Source organism: Apteryx mantelli, chromosome 2 (genome assembly GCF_036417845.1).
Source record: "Apteryx mantelli isolate bAptMan1 chromosome 2, bAptMan1.hap1, whole genome shotgun sequence".
NCBI lineage: Eukaryota > Metazoa > Chordata > Aves > Apterygiformes > Apterygidae > Apteryx > Apteryx mantelli.
In genome coordinates, this window is record NC_089979.1 from 163,145,302 (window position 1) to 163,163,711 (window position 18,410).

The window sequence follows — 18,410 nt, forward strand, 5'->3', positions numbered from 1 at the left end:
TTCTAACAAAATAGATTAACTTAAGAAACACTTTGTTAACTCAGTTCTTGGTCCTTGGTGTAAAGATTGATTTTGGGGAGATCTCTAATGTTGTAATAATATAATATCTGAATGATCACTCCATCCAAATCTGAGAGAGTGAATTTTCCGAGTTGGATGTGATCAGAGAGGCAAAATCTATTCCTTGAGGAACAGAGTAGGTTACAAAATAGGTTGAATTTGGACACAGGTCAGTCAGGTTGTCACTGACAATATTGACAAAATAGTTTTCACTTGCTTACAGCAAGCAGCATGAAAGAAAGTGTGGTGACAGTATTTTTCCCCTTTTGGAAAACACCCCAAAAATCTCTTCCAGCCTGATCTTAAACAGTGATCAGCAATTGTACATCTTCACTCACAGCTCTCAGTTGGAACTGCTGAAAGAGTGACAGCTAGGACGATTGTATAGGCACAATTCTTCAGTACCATGTCCATCCTGGAAATGTCAGCCTACCTAAAGGTGAAGCTTGTGCTTTATAGGGCCACGTGGATAAAGCAAAACAATTATTCATCACAGTTAGTCATTATTGCTAACAACACGGTTCCAGCCCATGTAAAACTAAGGAGGGAATTTGTCTCAGGGCCTCCAGTGCAACCCTGCACCTCTCGCGGTCAAGTTCCAAAGGCTTTTGTTTACTACAGCTTCTGAAGTGTAGTGCCAGGTAATAAATTAGCAATATAATGTAGCTAGAATCCTAGAGAATGCAGACTTGAATAACCAAAGGTAAATCTAACTCCGTCTTCAGCTGTGTAGAAAACTTCTTTTACATCAACACAGTGTTGCACTCTGTGTATGAGATTTGGGTATGCCTTAACTGCAGGCATCAAGGTTTTAAAGCTTTTATTTAAACTGGGAAATTAATGATCTGCCAAAACTACTAACTCCGAGCTACATGTGTAGTGGAGCACCAGATATCATCATGAGTAATAATAGAAATGATCATGCTGCATTGTGCCTGCCAGCATATTATTTAATTATTAACTGAGATGGAGGAGCTCAGTAATCGAATAGAAGTCCCCTTCAGAAATATTAAGACATTGAATAATTTAAACTTGATTGATCTGATCTCATTTACTCAACCTTCCCCCTCATTTTAAAAGATAAAATAATTAACAGCAATGGCCTGTGTCATGTGTGTTGCCTCTGAAGCCTGCTGTGGGGAATACACTTCGGGAGCAGTTCCCCGGTGTCTTGATTCAAGCCCACACGCTGCCTTGTTTCCCCCCAAAATGCTTGCTGCCGGAAAGCTGGCAGGCTGGCTTGCGTGGAGGTGGCGAGCGCTCAGAGACCTGCCTTTGACCCCCCAGGGCTGCTTCAGCTGTAAAACTCCAGGGCAAGGAGCAGAGCTGCACGTACCTTGCACCCCTGCAGGGGCCAGGCTGGGCTAACTGGAAGGATCAGTGAGGAATTCATTTACCTCTTCCTATTTTAGTGTCTGCATAAAATGGCCTGGAAGCCAGAAGAGTTAATTATTTCCCTCTCAATACTTTTCTTCTCTTTTTCCACTTGGTTAGACCTGGCTCTCATAGCACATCTTTTTATTGGTTTTAAATGATGTACAGCAGTGAATTATTGCCCTGATAGATACAAGTGAACGATAGAGAAGGTAGTGGTCAAACAGCATGTGAAGGAATAAAGATTCCTGCGCTTTAGCTTAGCTTGCCAGCTTCGTTCCATTAAAAGCAGCTTCTTGCAATTAAAAATTCCACACCATTTTTTTTTTCTTTCTGTCTTACAATTTTACAGTTGGTGGTGGATTCCCTGGCTAGTTTCATGGCTGTGAAACTGCAGAAAGCCAGAGGGCTTGTCAGTAATACAGCGTGTTAGCATGAACAGTGCAGTAAAAATTCATAATGTGATGAGTCAGTTTGATTCTGTTTTTTACAGGGCTGCATCTCCCTGTCCATCCAATTTCGTTCTGTTGAGTTTAGAGGCTTTCACTTAAATGACGGTTCTTTTTATAAACTTCAAAGTCATCCTGAGGTTAAATTCTGTCTTGCTGAGGAGCTCTTCTGAAAGAGTCTGGCTAACCAATGTGAAATTGTCCGGACCATCTCCCTACATTTTTTGGACTGCTAGAGCTAAAACTTGGCATGGTGTTAAAAAAAAATAAAAAAAAGTCAAAGTCCAACAATCTGGTCTGTTTTTTTTCCTTTTTTCCTGGTACAGGTTGGAGGCAACACATGCTAGATCATTGAAGGGAGGAAGACCTCCTACGGACAGAGGTTAAACACTACAGTTTGTAGCTTCAGCTTGAATGCCAAGGCTTATGCATGCAGTACAGCTTTTCAGGAACTGAAAATATATTTTTACTCATGTGTTTCTTTGATTGCTAAAGGATTATTCATGATGCTGAGTGTGAATTCGAAAGGAAAAGGCAGAGCACACAAAACAACTCTTCCAGTTGAGATTTAGTGCAACTTTTGTGTTCAATTAAGCTGATGAGCAGGTAAAATAGAGTAAAGTCACAAGATGGGAAGCACAGTGCTTGTGACAGGTGAGGAGTCAGTGAAAACTAAAGTCCCATTAGTTGTGACTTCTCTGGTAAAAATGTGACTTTATGCTGTAGCAGACCATGCTGACTGGAAGAGGCCATTTCAAAAAGGATAAATCCCTCTCTGTGGCTAAGACCCTGACCTCTTAGTTGATCCTGATTTCACAGTAAATTTGTAGGGTGGATGGTTTACCCAGCTTGAGCTTATTTCTAATGCAGTAGATGCCAAAATAGGTCATAAAGTGGCGATAACCGCTGTGGTGATCATTTTTGGTCACTGCTCAACCCAGCTAGCTGAAGTCAGTCACCTATGGGTGAACCTGATGAATTCCTCTCCCCTATTTCCAGAATAGCAAAAATTAGAGAGTCATCTCACCTCTTTGGAGCTCCCTCCCGCTTCCCCCCTCTTCCCCAAGGAAAAAAGATTAATCAGAACCACTAAGCATGACAGAAATAACCAGGAGACTTTATAGCAATAAGTATATGTTAACAGACAGTAGGAATCTATTATTATGGCATTAGAATTCAGCTCTATTTTAGTAATCTATTAAAACAGAAATGGTTGGCTTGTTGGTTAATTAAGCAAAAAAGCATGAGAGGGAGCATGATTATCTGGAGTTGATCACTTGTGTTTATACAAGCTGTGTGCCTGTGACATAGTGTCAGATTTATTGTAATATTGTTGTGTAGGGTTTTGTAGGGAGAAGATGGAGTGCAGTTCACTACCTCTGGATATGTAATTTTTAATTGCATTATTGACTCTACTGAGATGTATTAATTCTGCAAAAATTCAAGAAAGGAAAATGTAAGCCTAACAGGTTTTTTTGACTTCGGTGAATTGCCTTGTAGGTATGTGGATTTATAGAAGTGACCCTGTTACCCAGGAAAGTTATAATGACCTTTTTATTGATTTAAAAAAATGATATTTTTGTTGAGTTAGATTTTTTAGAGGGGGAAGGTTGTCTTCTAGAATTGGTTTACATTGGTAATTTAGTGCAAAGTAGGTAATAATAATACAACCATAGAAATATGATAATAAGTATTGATGGGAGTTTGATTAAAGTGATTTGTGTAGCCAATAAAAATTTTATTTTAACCTGTTAAATGGATTAAGATATGCTTACAGAATGAATATGTATAGTAAATAAAGTGCCTGTTTGAGGTGTGGTTCCTTGGAGTTTTCTTCAGGTTATTTCTGGACACTGTCATACTCTTTCTGCATTAAGCATGTTCTTTCTATGTTAAGCAAGGTGAACAGCTGTTTTGAGTTTAAAAATAAAACATCTTAACTTCATTTCTTGCTTTCTTAAGCAAATCTACGACTCGAAAGTTATTTGAGTATGACTGGTTAAAAAACAAAACAAAACTATCAAACCTATTCAAAGTAGCAAGTGTTTGCTAGGACTTGATTAATTTTAGTCTACTCTGACAATCATCATCATCTTTTTCATTTGTAAATTTTGAATTGCTCCAATCACTGGCTGACGTAGCATGGCAGGCGATAGAAGAATCCATGTGCATTGTAACTTAATAGTAGTAATTTGTAGCTAATTTTGCTTGCAGAGAACAGCAAGGGCAATGTCCCATTGCTCTAGACGTTGTACAAAGAAACAGTGAGGCCCGTGTTGAGCTCATAGGCTAGTACCAGGGTGAGCTATAACAGGAGGATGACATATTTGATTCAGAGTAGAGGGCAGGGTACCATTTGTTTGAATGTATTTTCCCGGAAAGGCAGTTTAAGTTTTCCTCTGTTATACTGCAGTGTTAGTCATTAGCATTTTCTTATTTATTTGTAGGACTGTCAGAGTGTGGCCAAATTGTCCCAGGAGTGAAGTTTAGGGTTTGTAAATGAAGCCATCAGAGTACTGCTAATGTTGCAGAGTAGGCTGTAGAGATAAGCAGGAGAAAAGGCCATAATATAGCAAGGACAATTAAATTATGGACAATAATAAGGTTCATGTTGTGATACATGTAATTACTTAAATATCATCATTATGTTAAATATCATGGTCTGATATATTAGGTTTGAGGCTATGACAGAGAGGGAATTTATGTTCCTGAGTTTTTATGCATCACTGAGAGTTCTTTATTCCCTTTGGACCTCAATTATAAAAATAAATTCATATAATTGCCGCAGGAAAAATGCTCCTGGAACCACGTAGGAGGAGTTGTCCAAGGTTCTGTAAACTCAATTCAGTTGCAAGAAATGTGGAGAATAATCTTTCACGAACACAACTGGGTGGGTGCACTTAGGCCACATTCTGAGCTGAGCCAGCTTGGCTTTTTTTTCTGGATATTTCATGGGAACTGCATTGCCTTGGAGCAGAACTTTAGCTGGTGTAAAGCTGCCCTATAAAACACTCCTTATGAAAAGCTTGTACTACTGCTGCGCTTACCAGCCGTGATGTACTGCGAGAATTACGGCCAACTTCCCTAATGAAGAGGAACTTAAAACTTTGTGTTAACCTCTGACCTGGGCTGCTTTTTACACCAAATGAACAGAAAAAAAGAGTATAAGAAACAGTCTTGATTTTTTGTTTGCGTGCTTTCAGACGGGACATAATGCAGCATTCATTTACACTAATGGCTGGGAAGCTTATTGCAAATGCCTGAATTTTGTCAATTAGCCAGCTAAGTGCTTAAGTCCAATAAACAGGAAAAGACAGTGTATCAGTAAATGTAGTTGTTCATTTATTTTGACATGTTTTAATTTAGAGTGATGTATTAACAATAATACTTCTCAGCCTTCTAGTAAATGTGCTGTTGTATATTTTGTAAAAAATACTGCTGGGTAAGTAATACGGAGTCTGTTTTCTCAGTAGCCAAGCTTGGCTCTTACCAATACAGCTCTGTTGTGCTAAATCTTTGTTGAGAAGTGCGTGGGGTTTATCAGATTTACACAATAGCAAAGAAAGAAATAGCAAGGCTTGATTGTAGGTGTTTCAGGGAATAAAGGACCGCTTTTGTTTGACTTACTGATACTCCTAGTATGGCCATAATTGCCTGCTCTGTATTTTGTTTACTCAGATGTGCATATTCAGGAGAAATGGGAACAATAACATTCTCTGGGGACATGAAAAGAATATATACGCACTCCACAGGGAGCCAGGGCACTTGGCTTCACTGAACACCCAAGGCTCCCGTGTAGTCAGTTAAAAATGGCATGATGAGTCTCGTGGCATTTAGCGTTAGCAGTGCTGTATACTTTCTAGCCCCATAAATCTGTGACAGCCTGCATGGATCTTGGTATCAATGCCCTGTAGAGAAGAGAAGTTGGGTCATATACACATTATATGACTTGCCCAAGGTCATTGAATTAGTTCGTTGCAGAGGTAGGAGTGAGTAGGTTTCTGTATTTTAATCGGTTTAAGTTTGATGCACTCTAAGACACTCTGTTAATCACTGAGATGTGTTGAAAAAGCTCTCTGGACAGGACCTTGGCTAGTGAACAGTCTCTGTTTCCATTTTCTGTAGATGCTCCTTCTCTTCTTCCCCTTGGTATACTTAATCTGTTGAAGAAAAGTACTTTAACTGCTGTAGCATCTTGTTGACAAAAGGGAGGCGTTGATCAAAACAGGCTCCTTCTGCAGAATTTATCCATTAAGTCACTCTCACCTGCCACAGTGGATGGTGGAAATGGAAATAGAGAGATAAATCCAGCTTTTGCTGTTCAGGCTGAAGCTATCATTCATGAAGAAGAAAGCACAGAAACTGGGTATTCCTCCGTCAATTGAAACATAAGAACAAAGCACTTTAATTTTTTATTTCATAGATGAGAAAATTGTGCAAACGCTTGACATTTTTTCTTTCATCTGAGAAAATGCGACTGTTATAGAGACTGAGGCTATTGAAGGACTGTACGTGAAACTGTGCAAGAACGACATTGTCTCTTTCTACATGGTTTGCACTTTAAATATCTTCATCCTGAATTTTTCACACGCATGCAGTTATTGGCTGTGGTTCTTATTTGGAAAAGGATAAAATGCATTTAAATGCTGGATCTTACTTATTGATGAAAGCAATAACTCAGTTTGCTGGGTATGATTCATTGTGGCTCTATAACCTTTTTGAACCTGGAGCCAGGAGCGAGACTGCCCTGATTATGAATAACATTGGTGCAGAGGGCTTGTAGACTAGACTGGCGGCCCATAGGATTCATTGCAGCAGGGATGTGACCTTATGCCGTCCTCCTAGGGACAGCTGGCTCTAGGCTGTATCTTGCAGACCCCACACTGGCTCCTGGCAGTCCCCTCTCCAGTGCCAGCAAATGGTTGAAGCTGTCCTGCTATGGCTTGTCAAGCTACTGATTTTATTAGGTGGTCGGTTAAAATTAGAAAGAGGAGATAAGGAAGAGGCTGTATCTTCCAGCTCTAAATGAAGTATAGTTTCATGTTTGAGCCCACAGTAGGGTGAGGCTCTGCTCAGGATTTCTGCGTATGTAGCCAGGTTGCTTACAAGCAGCCGATTTTCTGTGGTATCGCTGGCGCTGAATTTGAAACAAGAAGAAGAAAAGAAGGAAAAAAAAAATAGGTAACAAATGGAACAAATCTCAGCTTGGAGCTTGCCCATATCCAAAAACACAGGGCGTATTTGAATCTGGGATTTTGAATACATTTGATTCCACTTCTTATGGCTGTAACAATCATGGACCTAAAAATTTGGGGGAACTCTAGCTGCAGGGTAAGAAAATATGAAAAAGCTACTCAGATTTTCAGTATGGCTGTGGAGAGAAGTTGGCTCCTCCTTGCATCCCAGGGTTAGGATTACGGAGCAAGGAGCCATGCCTTGAAGCAGATCAAAGATGGGAGAAGTTGTGTCTGTGAAAGATGTGAAGGTGAGAAGAAGCAGCTGAAACAGATACAGAAGGACGAGAGGGGCGAGAGAGGGAGTTTGAAGCACGTATTTTAGAAGGCTCTGGTCAGCATATTGGCCAAGGAGGACCTTTTTGACAGTGGTATTTAGCCATACTAGAGGGGGGCAGTGTGCTTATTAGTGAGGCAGAGGAGGAGGATGCAGAGGCAGTGATCCATCCGGAGATAGCAGAGGGAGGCAAGGACAGGAGTTCTGCCTGGGTGATTCGGACAGCTATTACAGAGGGGCATGTCGGACTTGCCGAGGTGACTTTATCAGAGCTGCTTCCTCTGGAAGTAATGACTTCTGCTTATAGCAAGAACACAATCACAATAGGAACAACCTGTGTGTGTCATAAAATTAAGCTGTAAAGGAGATGGTAAAAAGGACTGTGACATTTGAGGAAGGAAGACTCCGCAGCATTTTCTTGAGGAAGTTGAAAAAAACCTCAAACCTTCAGCTGTGTACAAAGATGTTGCATATTTCAGTTCTAAAGATGTTTTTACCTACTGTGTGATTTAAAAATCTAATTTTTCAACCTGGACGTGTTTGTTTCTTTTTCCTTTTTAGCTCTATCGTCCACTTCTGAAGAGATATGCAGAGCTTGAACAGAAGGTGATCTACAACCCAACCTCTTCTTGTCTGGCGAAGTAACAAGCAAACAAAATTTATAAGTCAGCTGAAGAGTGAACTGCCAAGGAGAAGATCAGAAGAGATTTGATCAGAATTTACTGGAGTTGTTTAAAGCATTCTGTTGCATTTCGTGTCTTAAAATAGTATGACGAATAATTTTTAAATGGTTGTTTTTGAGGATGTTGGAAGAAACGTTACTTTAAGATTGAAAATCTGATTAAATAGCATCACATTGTTCTGTGTGTCTTTGACATAAACTTTTCTTGGGTACTTTTCAGGCAGTGCTTGCTGCTTCAGAATAGCTGGAGTCAGGTGCATTGTATATCCGAGTCTATACCCATCTCTACCAGTTTCAATTCCACGTGTTTAGCATACTGACCTCTCTGCTTACCTATTTAGTACAGTATCTTTATTCTGCAATCTCTCCCACTTAAATCTTTTGAAGCTATCTTTCTGCATGTCTGTAATTTATCTACATTTATATCCTCACCTACATAAAATCCACAAAAAGCATAAGCATACTGACTTAATCCCATCCCATCCCATCAGAGATGTGTGGTGTAAAGGCCAATTACAGTTTATAAATATTCAGTGGAACTGTCAGAGAAGGGGAATTCTTGTTGCATGCCATTATGGAAAATCTGTTGTGTGATGAAACATGATGTGTTTGGATTGTCTAAGTCCGGGAAAGCAGAGATTCTTGTAGATAGGTTGAATTTGGCCTGTGTGATATAGAAACTGTGGCACAATATTTTACTTGACATTAGTTTTGTAAAAAAGAAAAAAGGGGCAAATGTAGAAAATGTTGCGCAGTGTTTCCCTTCTGTAGCAGAAAGCAGAGAGTCGGCTCCATCTGCACGCTGGCTTAGGGTAGTAGTGTTTTCCCTTCCTCCTTCAGGTGTTATGCCATGAAATTCTTTGTTTCATGCTGAGTGCGAGTGCAGAAGAAGAACCCTCCTCCCAACAGGGCATGAAGGTCGCTAGTTATTTATACTGTCAATATGCCATTTCTTTCTTGGAGATCATGAACAAAATTGGTGACTGTATTGCTCTGATGCTACTCTTCCACTTCAAATGTTTTTAGTCCAGGTTCAGTAGATGTAGCTGAGACAATCTTAGATAAAATACAAACCAGGAGATCATTCAGCAGAGATGAGCAGGAACCACAGAATTTGAACAAACATCCTAAATCACCCTGTGCAAGTGGGAGATTTTTATTGCACTGTTGTACAGTGCCAGTATTTTTCCCTTAGGATAAAAATTTCTTCTGGGAGTAAGGTGGGCTTTTTTAATAAAAGTGACTGGAGCCTTCCTTCAGCTCTTGTATAAGTCGGAATATGTCTCAGGAAGAAGTTAGGGAATTACAGGAAATAAGTAGAGGGTCTCTCTACTGAGTGTTTGAGCTCTGCCTTGGAGAACTGGGTTATGTCCCTACCTGAGGTGGGTGACTCAAATTTGTGTTCTTCCTATTACAGCGGTCTAGGAGCACTTGCAGTCGCTGGTGCATCTCCGCTGTGCTGGTGGGAAGCCCTTGCGGTGACTCACCCAAGGAACGGTAGAGGAATGGGCATGTTCCTCCTTTGCTCTCCCTTTTGCATTGAAGTGCTTCGTTTGGGAGTATAAACGTGCCTTTTTTGTTCACAAATGAATAATTATAACTTCTCTTGATATTAGCAAGATTACTCAGCAAGGTCAAGCATTACGTTTCTGAGTTTCTAAAGCAGGCTTCTTTTAAGCAATTGCTTTAAAAGGTGGCATTATAAATACACATTTCTCTCTTTTATGTGCTTATTATTCTGGGTCTCAAGGTACAGCGCTAAAACATATGACACTTCTCACAGGCCTCCACCTTCAGCAGTCGTTTTGTCATTGAACAAGCCTGTAGAGAGGTGCAGAAGAATTAAAACAAATGCAAGTTAAGCAATTCAAAGCAGCGTTGCCATCATTAGTCTTTAGCTCTGTCTGGTTACTAGTTTGGCATCAAAGCTAACCCACATAAGGAAGAGGTTCAGAGAGGCATTTTAGGTGCGCTGGGTTTTGGTGACAATTTCCAGAGTAGTTCAATTCGCTTATCAGAGTTAGAGGACCGATGCCTCAATACAGCTTTGTGGCTTACTTATTTGCCTGTGGGATGAATGGGAGAATCAGGGTCAATCCCGTACTCAACTTAAGAAGCTTGAAGCTCACATTTCCCCTCTCATAGCACAGTGCAGTTGATCACAGGGACATTTTTTGTTAGCCAGAACATTTCTAACTAGATCACTGGCTCCAAATGGAGCTGTTGGGGGTGTCAGTGGGGTATTGCTCTGAATGGGGTAGCTAATTTTGGGGCCCGAGTGCTTCTGGCTGTACAAGGCTGCATTGCCTGGTGGCCGTAACTGTCCGTTTCCAGCCTTGCCATGCCATGTTGGGCTGGCTCGTGGCTCTAAACTGTGCTTCGCTGTGTGGTGTAGATGTGTCCCATGTTGGCATTAAAATGCTGTTTCTTGGGGGTAAGTGATGCACTGTGTGCTTGGTGCAGGAGTCCCTGAGAAAGGAGTCAGAGGCAAGGCTATGAAAGGCCGGGAGTTGAGCACCACTGAGTTATAGTATTGCTGTGGTGATGAGTTTATTAGGGCTGGCCTCTGAGGAATGGTGTCTGGAGTATAAGAATTTATAGACAAGCTCTATTTTTTTTTTCCAGCTCACCAAAGTTGCACATGTTCACTGACTAGTGTCAGATAGAATAAGACTCAATAAATCTCCCCCTAGAAAAGTCTTTTGGAGAAATGCTGCTGTAAGACTTCCACCACTCTTTTCTTTTTGCCTTTCCCAGGAATGCACATTAGCCTGCAAAGGAACCGTGGGTTTCTTGCTGTCACATGTGCATCCCTCTAAAAAGGCCCCACTGATGGAAGGATCTGGTGCACTTTGGTTTCCAAATTGTGCTTGTTTTCTTACCAGTTTGTCTACCTTATGTTATTCTGGCTTCTCACTGAACAGCTCTGGTTGTGTGGAGTAAAAAAAGTGGTTAGAGCTAATTAATGTCTTTGCTAACACGTATCTAAATGCAAGCTAACACCTTCTACCTCAGCATATTTGACTGAGGTTGATTCTCCCCCACTTCGGTGACTTTGCCATTCATTAAGCTGAACAACATGGTATCGCTGTCTTGTCTAGAAGGAAGGTTGGCTTCTGTGATTAAAGACCTGCTGAACAATATACCCCGTCTAGACAGATCTGCTGCAACTTGCATGGAAGAAGGAAGTTGTTCAGTGCTGCACAACCTGCACCTGCTGTCCTACACCAGCAAAGCCGGTTGAGGTGGCAGCTGGATTGTGGCCGAATCCAGGCAACTCCCCTGCCTCAAGGACCCTGCACCCTCATCGATCCATCAGAGCTGCAATGGATTCACCCACAAGCTCTTGTTGTACTGTGACCCAGAGAAAAACCATTTTCTTTACAGCCTAGAGTCTTTTGCGAGGCAACTGGAAACAAGCAGGAAAAGATGTTTGCTGTTTCTTAAGGGACTAGTTCAGAGAGCTGGAGCTCTGATTGAATAAGTAATGCACTGAAAAAGGTCTGTGCTCTGCCTGTGATTTAATAAGTAATTGAATTCAGTACCACTGGGTGTGATCCTGGTGGGACCTTTTTGTTTTTCAGCTTTCTTTTCCTTTGGACTTGTGGCTACCACTGCAGATCACAGAGCAGTGTATCTACAGCCATAAAAAAAAGCCAAAGCAAAACTTTGAACAAATCATTTGTTTTACTGCACTGCATGCGGGTTAAGGGGTGGGGGAAGAAAAGCATGATGTTTTCGAGAACTAAACTGGCTGGTGTTGGTACTTGTAATGAATAACGGGCCAAGTTATAACCCCTCCCTGAGCAGAAAGGTGCTAATTTGGATTTTTCCTTTACCCAGCTGCTGATTTTTCATGTAACCTTTAGGATTTTGATTTTGTTGAGATCTTAACCATCAGTCAGATTGGAGTGAAAATGCCAAACAAGTTAAATGTAGGAGTAAGGATGATGAGCAGACAGATGGACATTGAGGCAGATAAGTGATCCTACACAGAGTGTTACCCTAAAAAGCCTTTCTAAACACCTACTGACTGTAGTCCTGATTCCACCTGGCTTGAAATCTTAGTACAGTGTTTTACACTTGTGTGAGTTGGATATAAAATCTTACCTAAACCAAAGGATCTTACCTTGTTATTACTTTATGCTGGCTTTGTGCAGGCCAATGTGATGTGCCGGACAGCACAACTCAGGATGACTTTTTTTGTTGGTAGCCAGCTTCTTTCTGAAGTGTGTAAACATGTCTCCTTTGACATGGATATTTACAGTGGTTACAGCCTCTGCTCTCCCTCCATGCTGTGATTAAAGCCTAAATCAAGCCTCTTTGGTTAGCCTGTTTGAGTGGTCTAGCTTTGAGTCATCACAGCTTACGTTATAAGAATGTAAGAATTTTAGATGTTTTTTCCAAAGACTTGTTTTTTGTTTTCTTTCTCCTGCAGCAGATACGACCTTTCCTTGTACTTGGTTTGCTTAGTTAGCTGTCTCCACTTCTGCGAGATGCTAAGAACTTTTCTTTTGTGCAGTGTGTTGAGTGAGCTTGTCTCCTGCTGAAATCCATTCCCAAGAATCATTTTCCTTTACTTGTTTTTCTGCTCCTCTGTTGCTTTGTAAAGTTGGCCTTGACAAATGGAATGACATTTCTGCAGTTATCCTGGACTTCGGGGAATATCTTGGCCATTGTGGGAACTTGCTGATTTTGTTTGGCACTCTTGAAGCAGATATCCTGAGGGATAAGGGTGAGGGAGCAGCTATCATTGCGTGTGGATTCTGCTATCATCTCTGATTTTGGTCATTGACTAAGTTGCCTAATCTCTCAGCCTACCCAACAGAGCAACCAGGGCTATTATTAATTATGTAAAATGTGTCTTCCTTTAAGATCCTTGGATGACAGGCTCTTGTGCTACATTCTATGTTAAGATGCTGCTATTAATTCTGTTTTTACTGGGTAAGTTGTGTCTTAGCGTTCTGTAACGCATCCATCTGGTTGTCCTTTCCCTTTTAGCATCTGATCAGCCAAACAGGCGGCTTTGGTCACCTTACGTGTGGGATTCATCTGACCAGTGTAAACATCTGTGTTTGTCAGATGGGCTCCAGCTGTAATCAGAGGAGAGGACCACAAGGGAGCGGTGTTGTTGGTTGTCAGTCATCTTACGGTAGCTGGCTGCTACAGAGCAGGTGAATTATGTCCTGAGAACCATCTCTCCCTGCTGAGTTCAAAGGCAGCTGAGTGGAGAAGGGGTCAGAAAAAGCCAACTTTTCATGTTGTGCCAAAACTCCCCAAGACTTGACTGAAAGCTGATCTCAACTTTGATTTGTCCCCCATTACCACTAGAAAGCTTTCTTGTTCCAGGACTGCTCTGTTTTCCTGTCCAGTCCGTGAGATCGACTCCCCAGCTGCTTCAGACAGGCCTCTTCCTCCACCTGCTTGGAGATAACCTGCGGATGTGGGTCGACCGCTCTGTTACTCACATTCTTGCTCGTTGTCCAGTTGTTGCTTGCCCTTGCTCATGTTTATCCCTCCAAGCTGGACTCTCACAGGCATTTGGATTGTGCCTGCAAGCTCCGTAACCTGGGAGAGTAAAAGACATCTCCCTTAAGACTTAGAAAAGCATCACACAGGAAAACAAAGGTCTGTTCGACGCGCTGTTGGGAGATGATATTTACTCTCTGACTGACATGTACTTGCTGCCCTCCTGAAACCTCAACTCTGTTCCAAATCTGATAAATGCTGCTTTACTGGAAGCTGGAATTCTCTTTAAAAAAATAGTCTAAGCCATATTGTATAAAAGAAGGGCTTAGGCAGTCACCACAGAGCTGCTTCTTAGCTGTGGGCTTTTATCTTAAAATAAAACGCGAGTTACAGAAAACAAATAAGAAGCAAAGGATTCCCCCACAACTTTGATGTTGCAGCTTGTGCCTCCTGAGAACATCCCTTCAATACTGCTGCCGTAACGTGTTAGGTTAGGATGGGACATTCCCCTGTTACTCCTGGTATCATTTCTTTGTTAGACTCCAGCCCTAAATGGCACAGTTTGAGGACAGTTGCCTATAGCAGAAATACCCTTTTTTCTCAATTTCCGTTTCTTGGCCTAATTATTCTGGTCCCTGCCATTGTTGTCCCTTTGAAGAGATGCCTACTCAAGCAGAGGGGAAAAGAATACATTGAATGTAGCTAATCCACTATGTGATTTAGTCAGTTCATCCAAATGAATAAGCAAATAAGCTGCATTTCAAGACCTCCCTTGGCAGGAAAGCATTTTTTTCCTGGAATGACTGTTAATTCAGAAGGTATGGCCGTGTTGTTTCATTTGATTCCATCTCACCGTGTTCGCAGCACGGCAGACTCTCTCAGAAGCCTTTCAGCACAGACCCATTTTGCTGTTTGCCCAGTGAATATGGATTTTTCGCTTTGATCTGTATGGTTTGAGGTTTTGGCACACTTTATAAATGGACCGGTTAAACTTAAACAACTATTGCTAACAATTTCCCCTGCCAGTCAGTAGTCAACCTCCATGGATCATTGGCTTCCGCAGTAAAAGAGATTAGCCACCACTGTGCCATGGTCTTCCTGCAAAGGCTGGGATGAATGTCACAAAACCATTTCCCTTCTCTCCTGGCCCAGCAACGTTGCTGTAACTCAGAGTTGCTGAACAGTGATCAGTGTTGGATTATCCAGAACATGAATTTTGGGGGGTGAAGGAAGGATGCCAACAGGCTGATGTTCAGCCAGATTGTCTAGATGAGAAATCGCTGTGGTCAGGTAATTGATATCAAGTTCTGCGTTAATTTATACTCTGAATCTTTAAATGAAGAAGTAGATTAAATTTCTCAGATGAGTGAGAGTCATATGCTTAGAGGGGGAGGGAGAAGACATCACAACTCAGGAATTGCTTGGGGAGGGGGCTTGGGTACTCCATCAGGCTCCCCTCCTTGTGGCCTGATGCATCTTGCTTTTTTTTCTCTGCAGCAGCCCAGCCTGTCAGGGGACAGGGCACTGCTCCCTTCCCCAGCTCCTCTAGCCTACCGGTGCCAGCCTGCTGGTGGGGAGCCATGGGCTGAGCCCTGCAGCCTGAGGAGACCTCACTAATACGCAGAGCTCTCTGCTCCTGATGACAGGCTGTTGTCGTGAGGCTGCTGTCCACATAGCTGATGGCTTCACGCCCATTGCTTTTTGTTGAAGATGAGGCTCTTTGGGGGCTGCCTTTCAGTGCTGTTTGGACCTGGATGGGGCTGGGAGCTCAACCTTCAGCAGCAATAGAGGAAGTGAAAGATTTCAACATATTAGCTTTTCTGTGCTGAATAGGAACTGTGAGCATGACCTGACCACGAAGGAGGTAAATGTTATTCTTGAGCTCATCTGTGTTGCCTTTTCAGCTGGGACAGGGAGCATTGCCTTATGCGAGGCACTGATGAAACCTTGTCTGGAATAGCATTTGCATTTCTGGTCTCCTGTGTTCAAGACAGTAGAATTAAAACGGGACCAGGTGAGGAATAAGGCTGTGAAGTTGTTCAGAGGAATGTAAAGTCTGTCCTAGGAGAGGAGAATAAAAGCATAGCTTGTTTAGCCTAGCAAATGGAAGCAGAGAGGTGATATGATTGCTCATCATAAATCCTTCAGGGCTGGGGGTAAAGAGAGGGAGAAGAGCTATATAAGCCAAAGGACAATATTGGCACAAGAGCAAGTGGACATATACTGATTGTGAATAAATTTGAATTGGAAATTAAAAAGTTTCTGACCAGCAAGGGAGTGAGGTGCTCCTGTATGGTGTGTGGTGCTACGATTGCAGAGCCAAATACTTGAGGCATGACATGTGTCAAGGTTTTAACATGGTCTCAGAAATTCTGTGCCGCTGCTCACCAAGAAAAATGCATTAAGTTTGGACTAGTAGTGACCTTTAGAGAAATTGTTGTTTGCCATGTGAACAGAGGGGGGATTTCACACTTGACCTCTCTTGAATTTCCTTTCTGACTATGTTTTATTTGTGGGAAGGAACTAATATGGAAGGGATAAATAAATAGAAAATTTCAAACTTTACTTCTTAGCCTTGGGATGCGTAATAGCCATGCATCAGTTTGCTGGGCTAGTTCTCCAGAGAAGAGGAATTTGCCCCATGGCAATCTTTCTTCACTAGAACCCTGCAAAAGGAATTGAGGTTTAATTAGCATTTTAAAGTGGACAGCCTTGAAGTTAATGATATTCAATAAAGAAAAATTGTTTTAACCTTATTTGCACTTTTCAATTTACTTATTAGAGGCCATCTGTTATATTTTAAGCAAGAGCACTGGGAGCTAAACTCTCAGCTTGTCAAATGAGGTTTTAACTGGCTAAGCAGAAGGGAAAGAACAGGCTGACTTAAATGAGCAATTAGACTGTTTTTCTTCAATTTCTCACTTTTGTGTCAAAAAGCAAATGGTCACCATATCAAGCAACAGTTGAGTTACTACAATGACATCTGTTTTTACAGGTGCTGATCAGTCCTGGGGAGTATCAGTTGTCGTCAGATCTCACATGTGGTCCAACATGGATGAAATTAGAAAAGCCAAAAGTGAGGTGAAACTGGTTATGGGTGTGAAGGGCAACGATAAGGATTTCTGTAGGTACATCACCAGAAAAAGGCAAACCAGGGAATGTATTGGTCTGCTGCAGAATGGTTTGGCCAACCCAGTGACAAAGGACTTGTAAAAGTCTGAGGTACTTGATACCTTCTTTGCCTTACACCTTACTGGCAAGGTCTGCTGTCAAGCCTCTTAGATCTCTGTCCTAGTGGCAGGGTTTAGGGGAGGTAGGTACTGCCCATAGCAGAGGAGGATCAATTTAGAGACTTCTTAAGCAAATTGAGCATATACAGGTTTTGGGGACCAGATGAGATGCATCTGAGGGTGCCGAGGAAGCTGGTTGATGTCATTGCGAGGCTGCTCTCTATCATCTCTAAAAGATCGTAGTGATTGTGGAAGGTCCCGGATGACCAGGAAAATGCAAATATTAGGCCCATCTTCAAAAAGAGCAAGAAGGATCATGGGAACTATGGACTGATCAGCTCCGCCTCTGTCTCCAAGAAGGTTATGGAACAAATCTTTCTTGGAGCTGTTTCGAGGCACATGAAGGTTGAGAAGGCTCCGCTGAAAGCAGGGACCAGATCTCCATTGACTGTTGTAGGAATCTGACCAACAAACTTCCTCTCTTAAGCTGGGGCTGATTCCCACCATTGGAGCCTTCATATCTGTGAGGAGCTGGGTGTTCTTGCTTTGCCAAGGGACACATCCAAAGCCCATTTGGCAGGACAAGAGCCAAACCCTGGTCTCCCAGGTCTCATGACAGTAAATTAAATACTAGGCCACCCATAATCCTTCCTGGATGGGGAAGCAAAACAGCTTCTCAAAATCTGCTTTAACATATATAGGAGCCATGCACAGCTGGTATGGTGCATCTGAATTTTGGACCGTACATTCATGTATGTATGTTAGTAATCCAGTTGGATTTAATAATAGGTGTACAGCTGTTCAGTTGAGTAGAGGCTCTGAATCTGGTCTCTGTTGTAAATTTACCATGCCCAGAGCTGGGGTGTAATAATCTCTTTTGCAAATGAATGCAACATGCAATCAATGCTACGGGCTGATAACCTGTGCCACAGGAGTAGCAACTTAATTTGCCGCAGCATGGATCGCTTAGACCTGTGAGTCAAAGCCCTGGAAATTTGAAGACTGATCCTGCAAGTGTTTGAAAATGTAGATCTTAGCTTCACTCCTGTGGTTCACCCCGCTGAAGTTAGACTGAAGTTAACTCCTGTATGCGAGGCCATGTAGGTATTGCAGATCGGTTAGGGGCCGAGCCCGACAGCTCCTGTTGACTTCAGGCTTACTCTGCGGTCGGCTGCGTTTCTGTCCTGCGCGGGGCGAGTTACAGTGACGGGAGGGAGGAGAAATGATCCAAATGAAAGAAACAGGGCAGAAATGTAAACGAGATCACATTGATTCATGGCAGTACTTAGACCATTAAAAAGAAAGCCCCTATTAAGTAAAACCAACTGTGAAGTATCCGCAGCGGCGAAATCCAGCTGCCAGCAATTTTATTGGAAAAAATAGCCGTGAGTACTGTTAGTTTGCTGTAAGCACTAAAGCATAATGTGCGTGCAGTAGCTTGTCTAAAGCCTTACTTTTGTGTCATTCTTGGCTTAAAATGCTATTTTGTGTTCAGATCTATAGAAGAAAAAAAACAACTTGAGGTGACTTTTGTTTTAAGACTGTTTTAAATTTATAACTGAGCTGGCTAAAATGCTTTTCATCAAAGTACAAAAGTTTCATGCTGTAATTAATGGCAAGTGATAGCTAACGCAA

At 42.0% G+C, this 18,410-nt stretch overlaps 1 protein-coding gene across 3 annotated transcripts in view; it reads left to right on the forward strand.

Moving 5' to 3' along the window:
* XYLB (xylulokinase) overlaps positions 1 to 8,253 on the forward strand; it is an 82,367-nt gene extending 74,114 nt beyond the window's left edge. For 2 of the 3 annotated variants that reach the window (XM_067291973.1, XM_067291975.1), the window contains one exon: positions 7,956 to 8,253. In XM_067291973.1, the coding sequence (XP_067148074.1) occupies positions 7,956 to 8,039 (84 nt within the window). In that variant the 3' untranslated portion in view covers positions 8,040 to 8,253. Of the gene's footprint in view, positions 1 to 2,209; positions 2,266 to 7,955 lie in introns of all 3 variants that reach the window. The other variant, XM_067291974.1, reaches the window with a different exon arrangement.
* Positions 8,254 to 18,410: the final 10,157 nt, after the last annotated feature.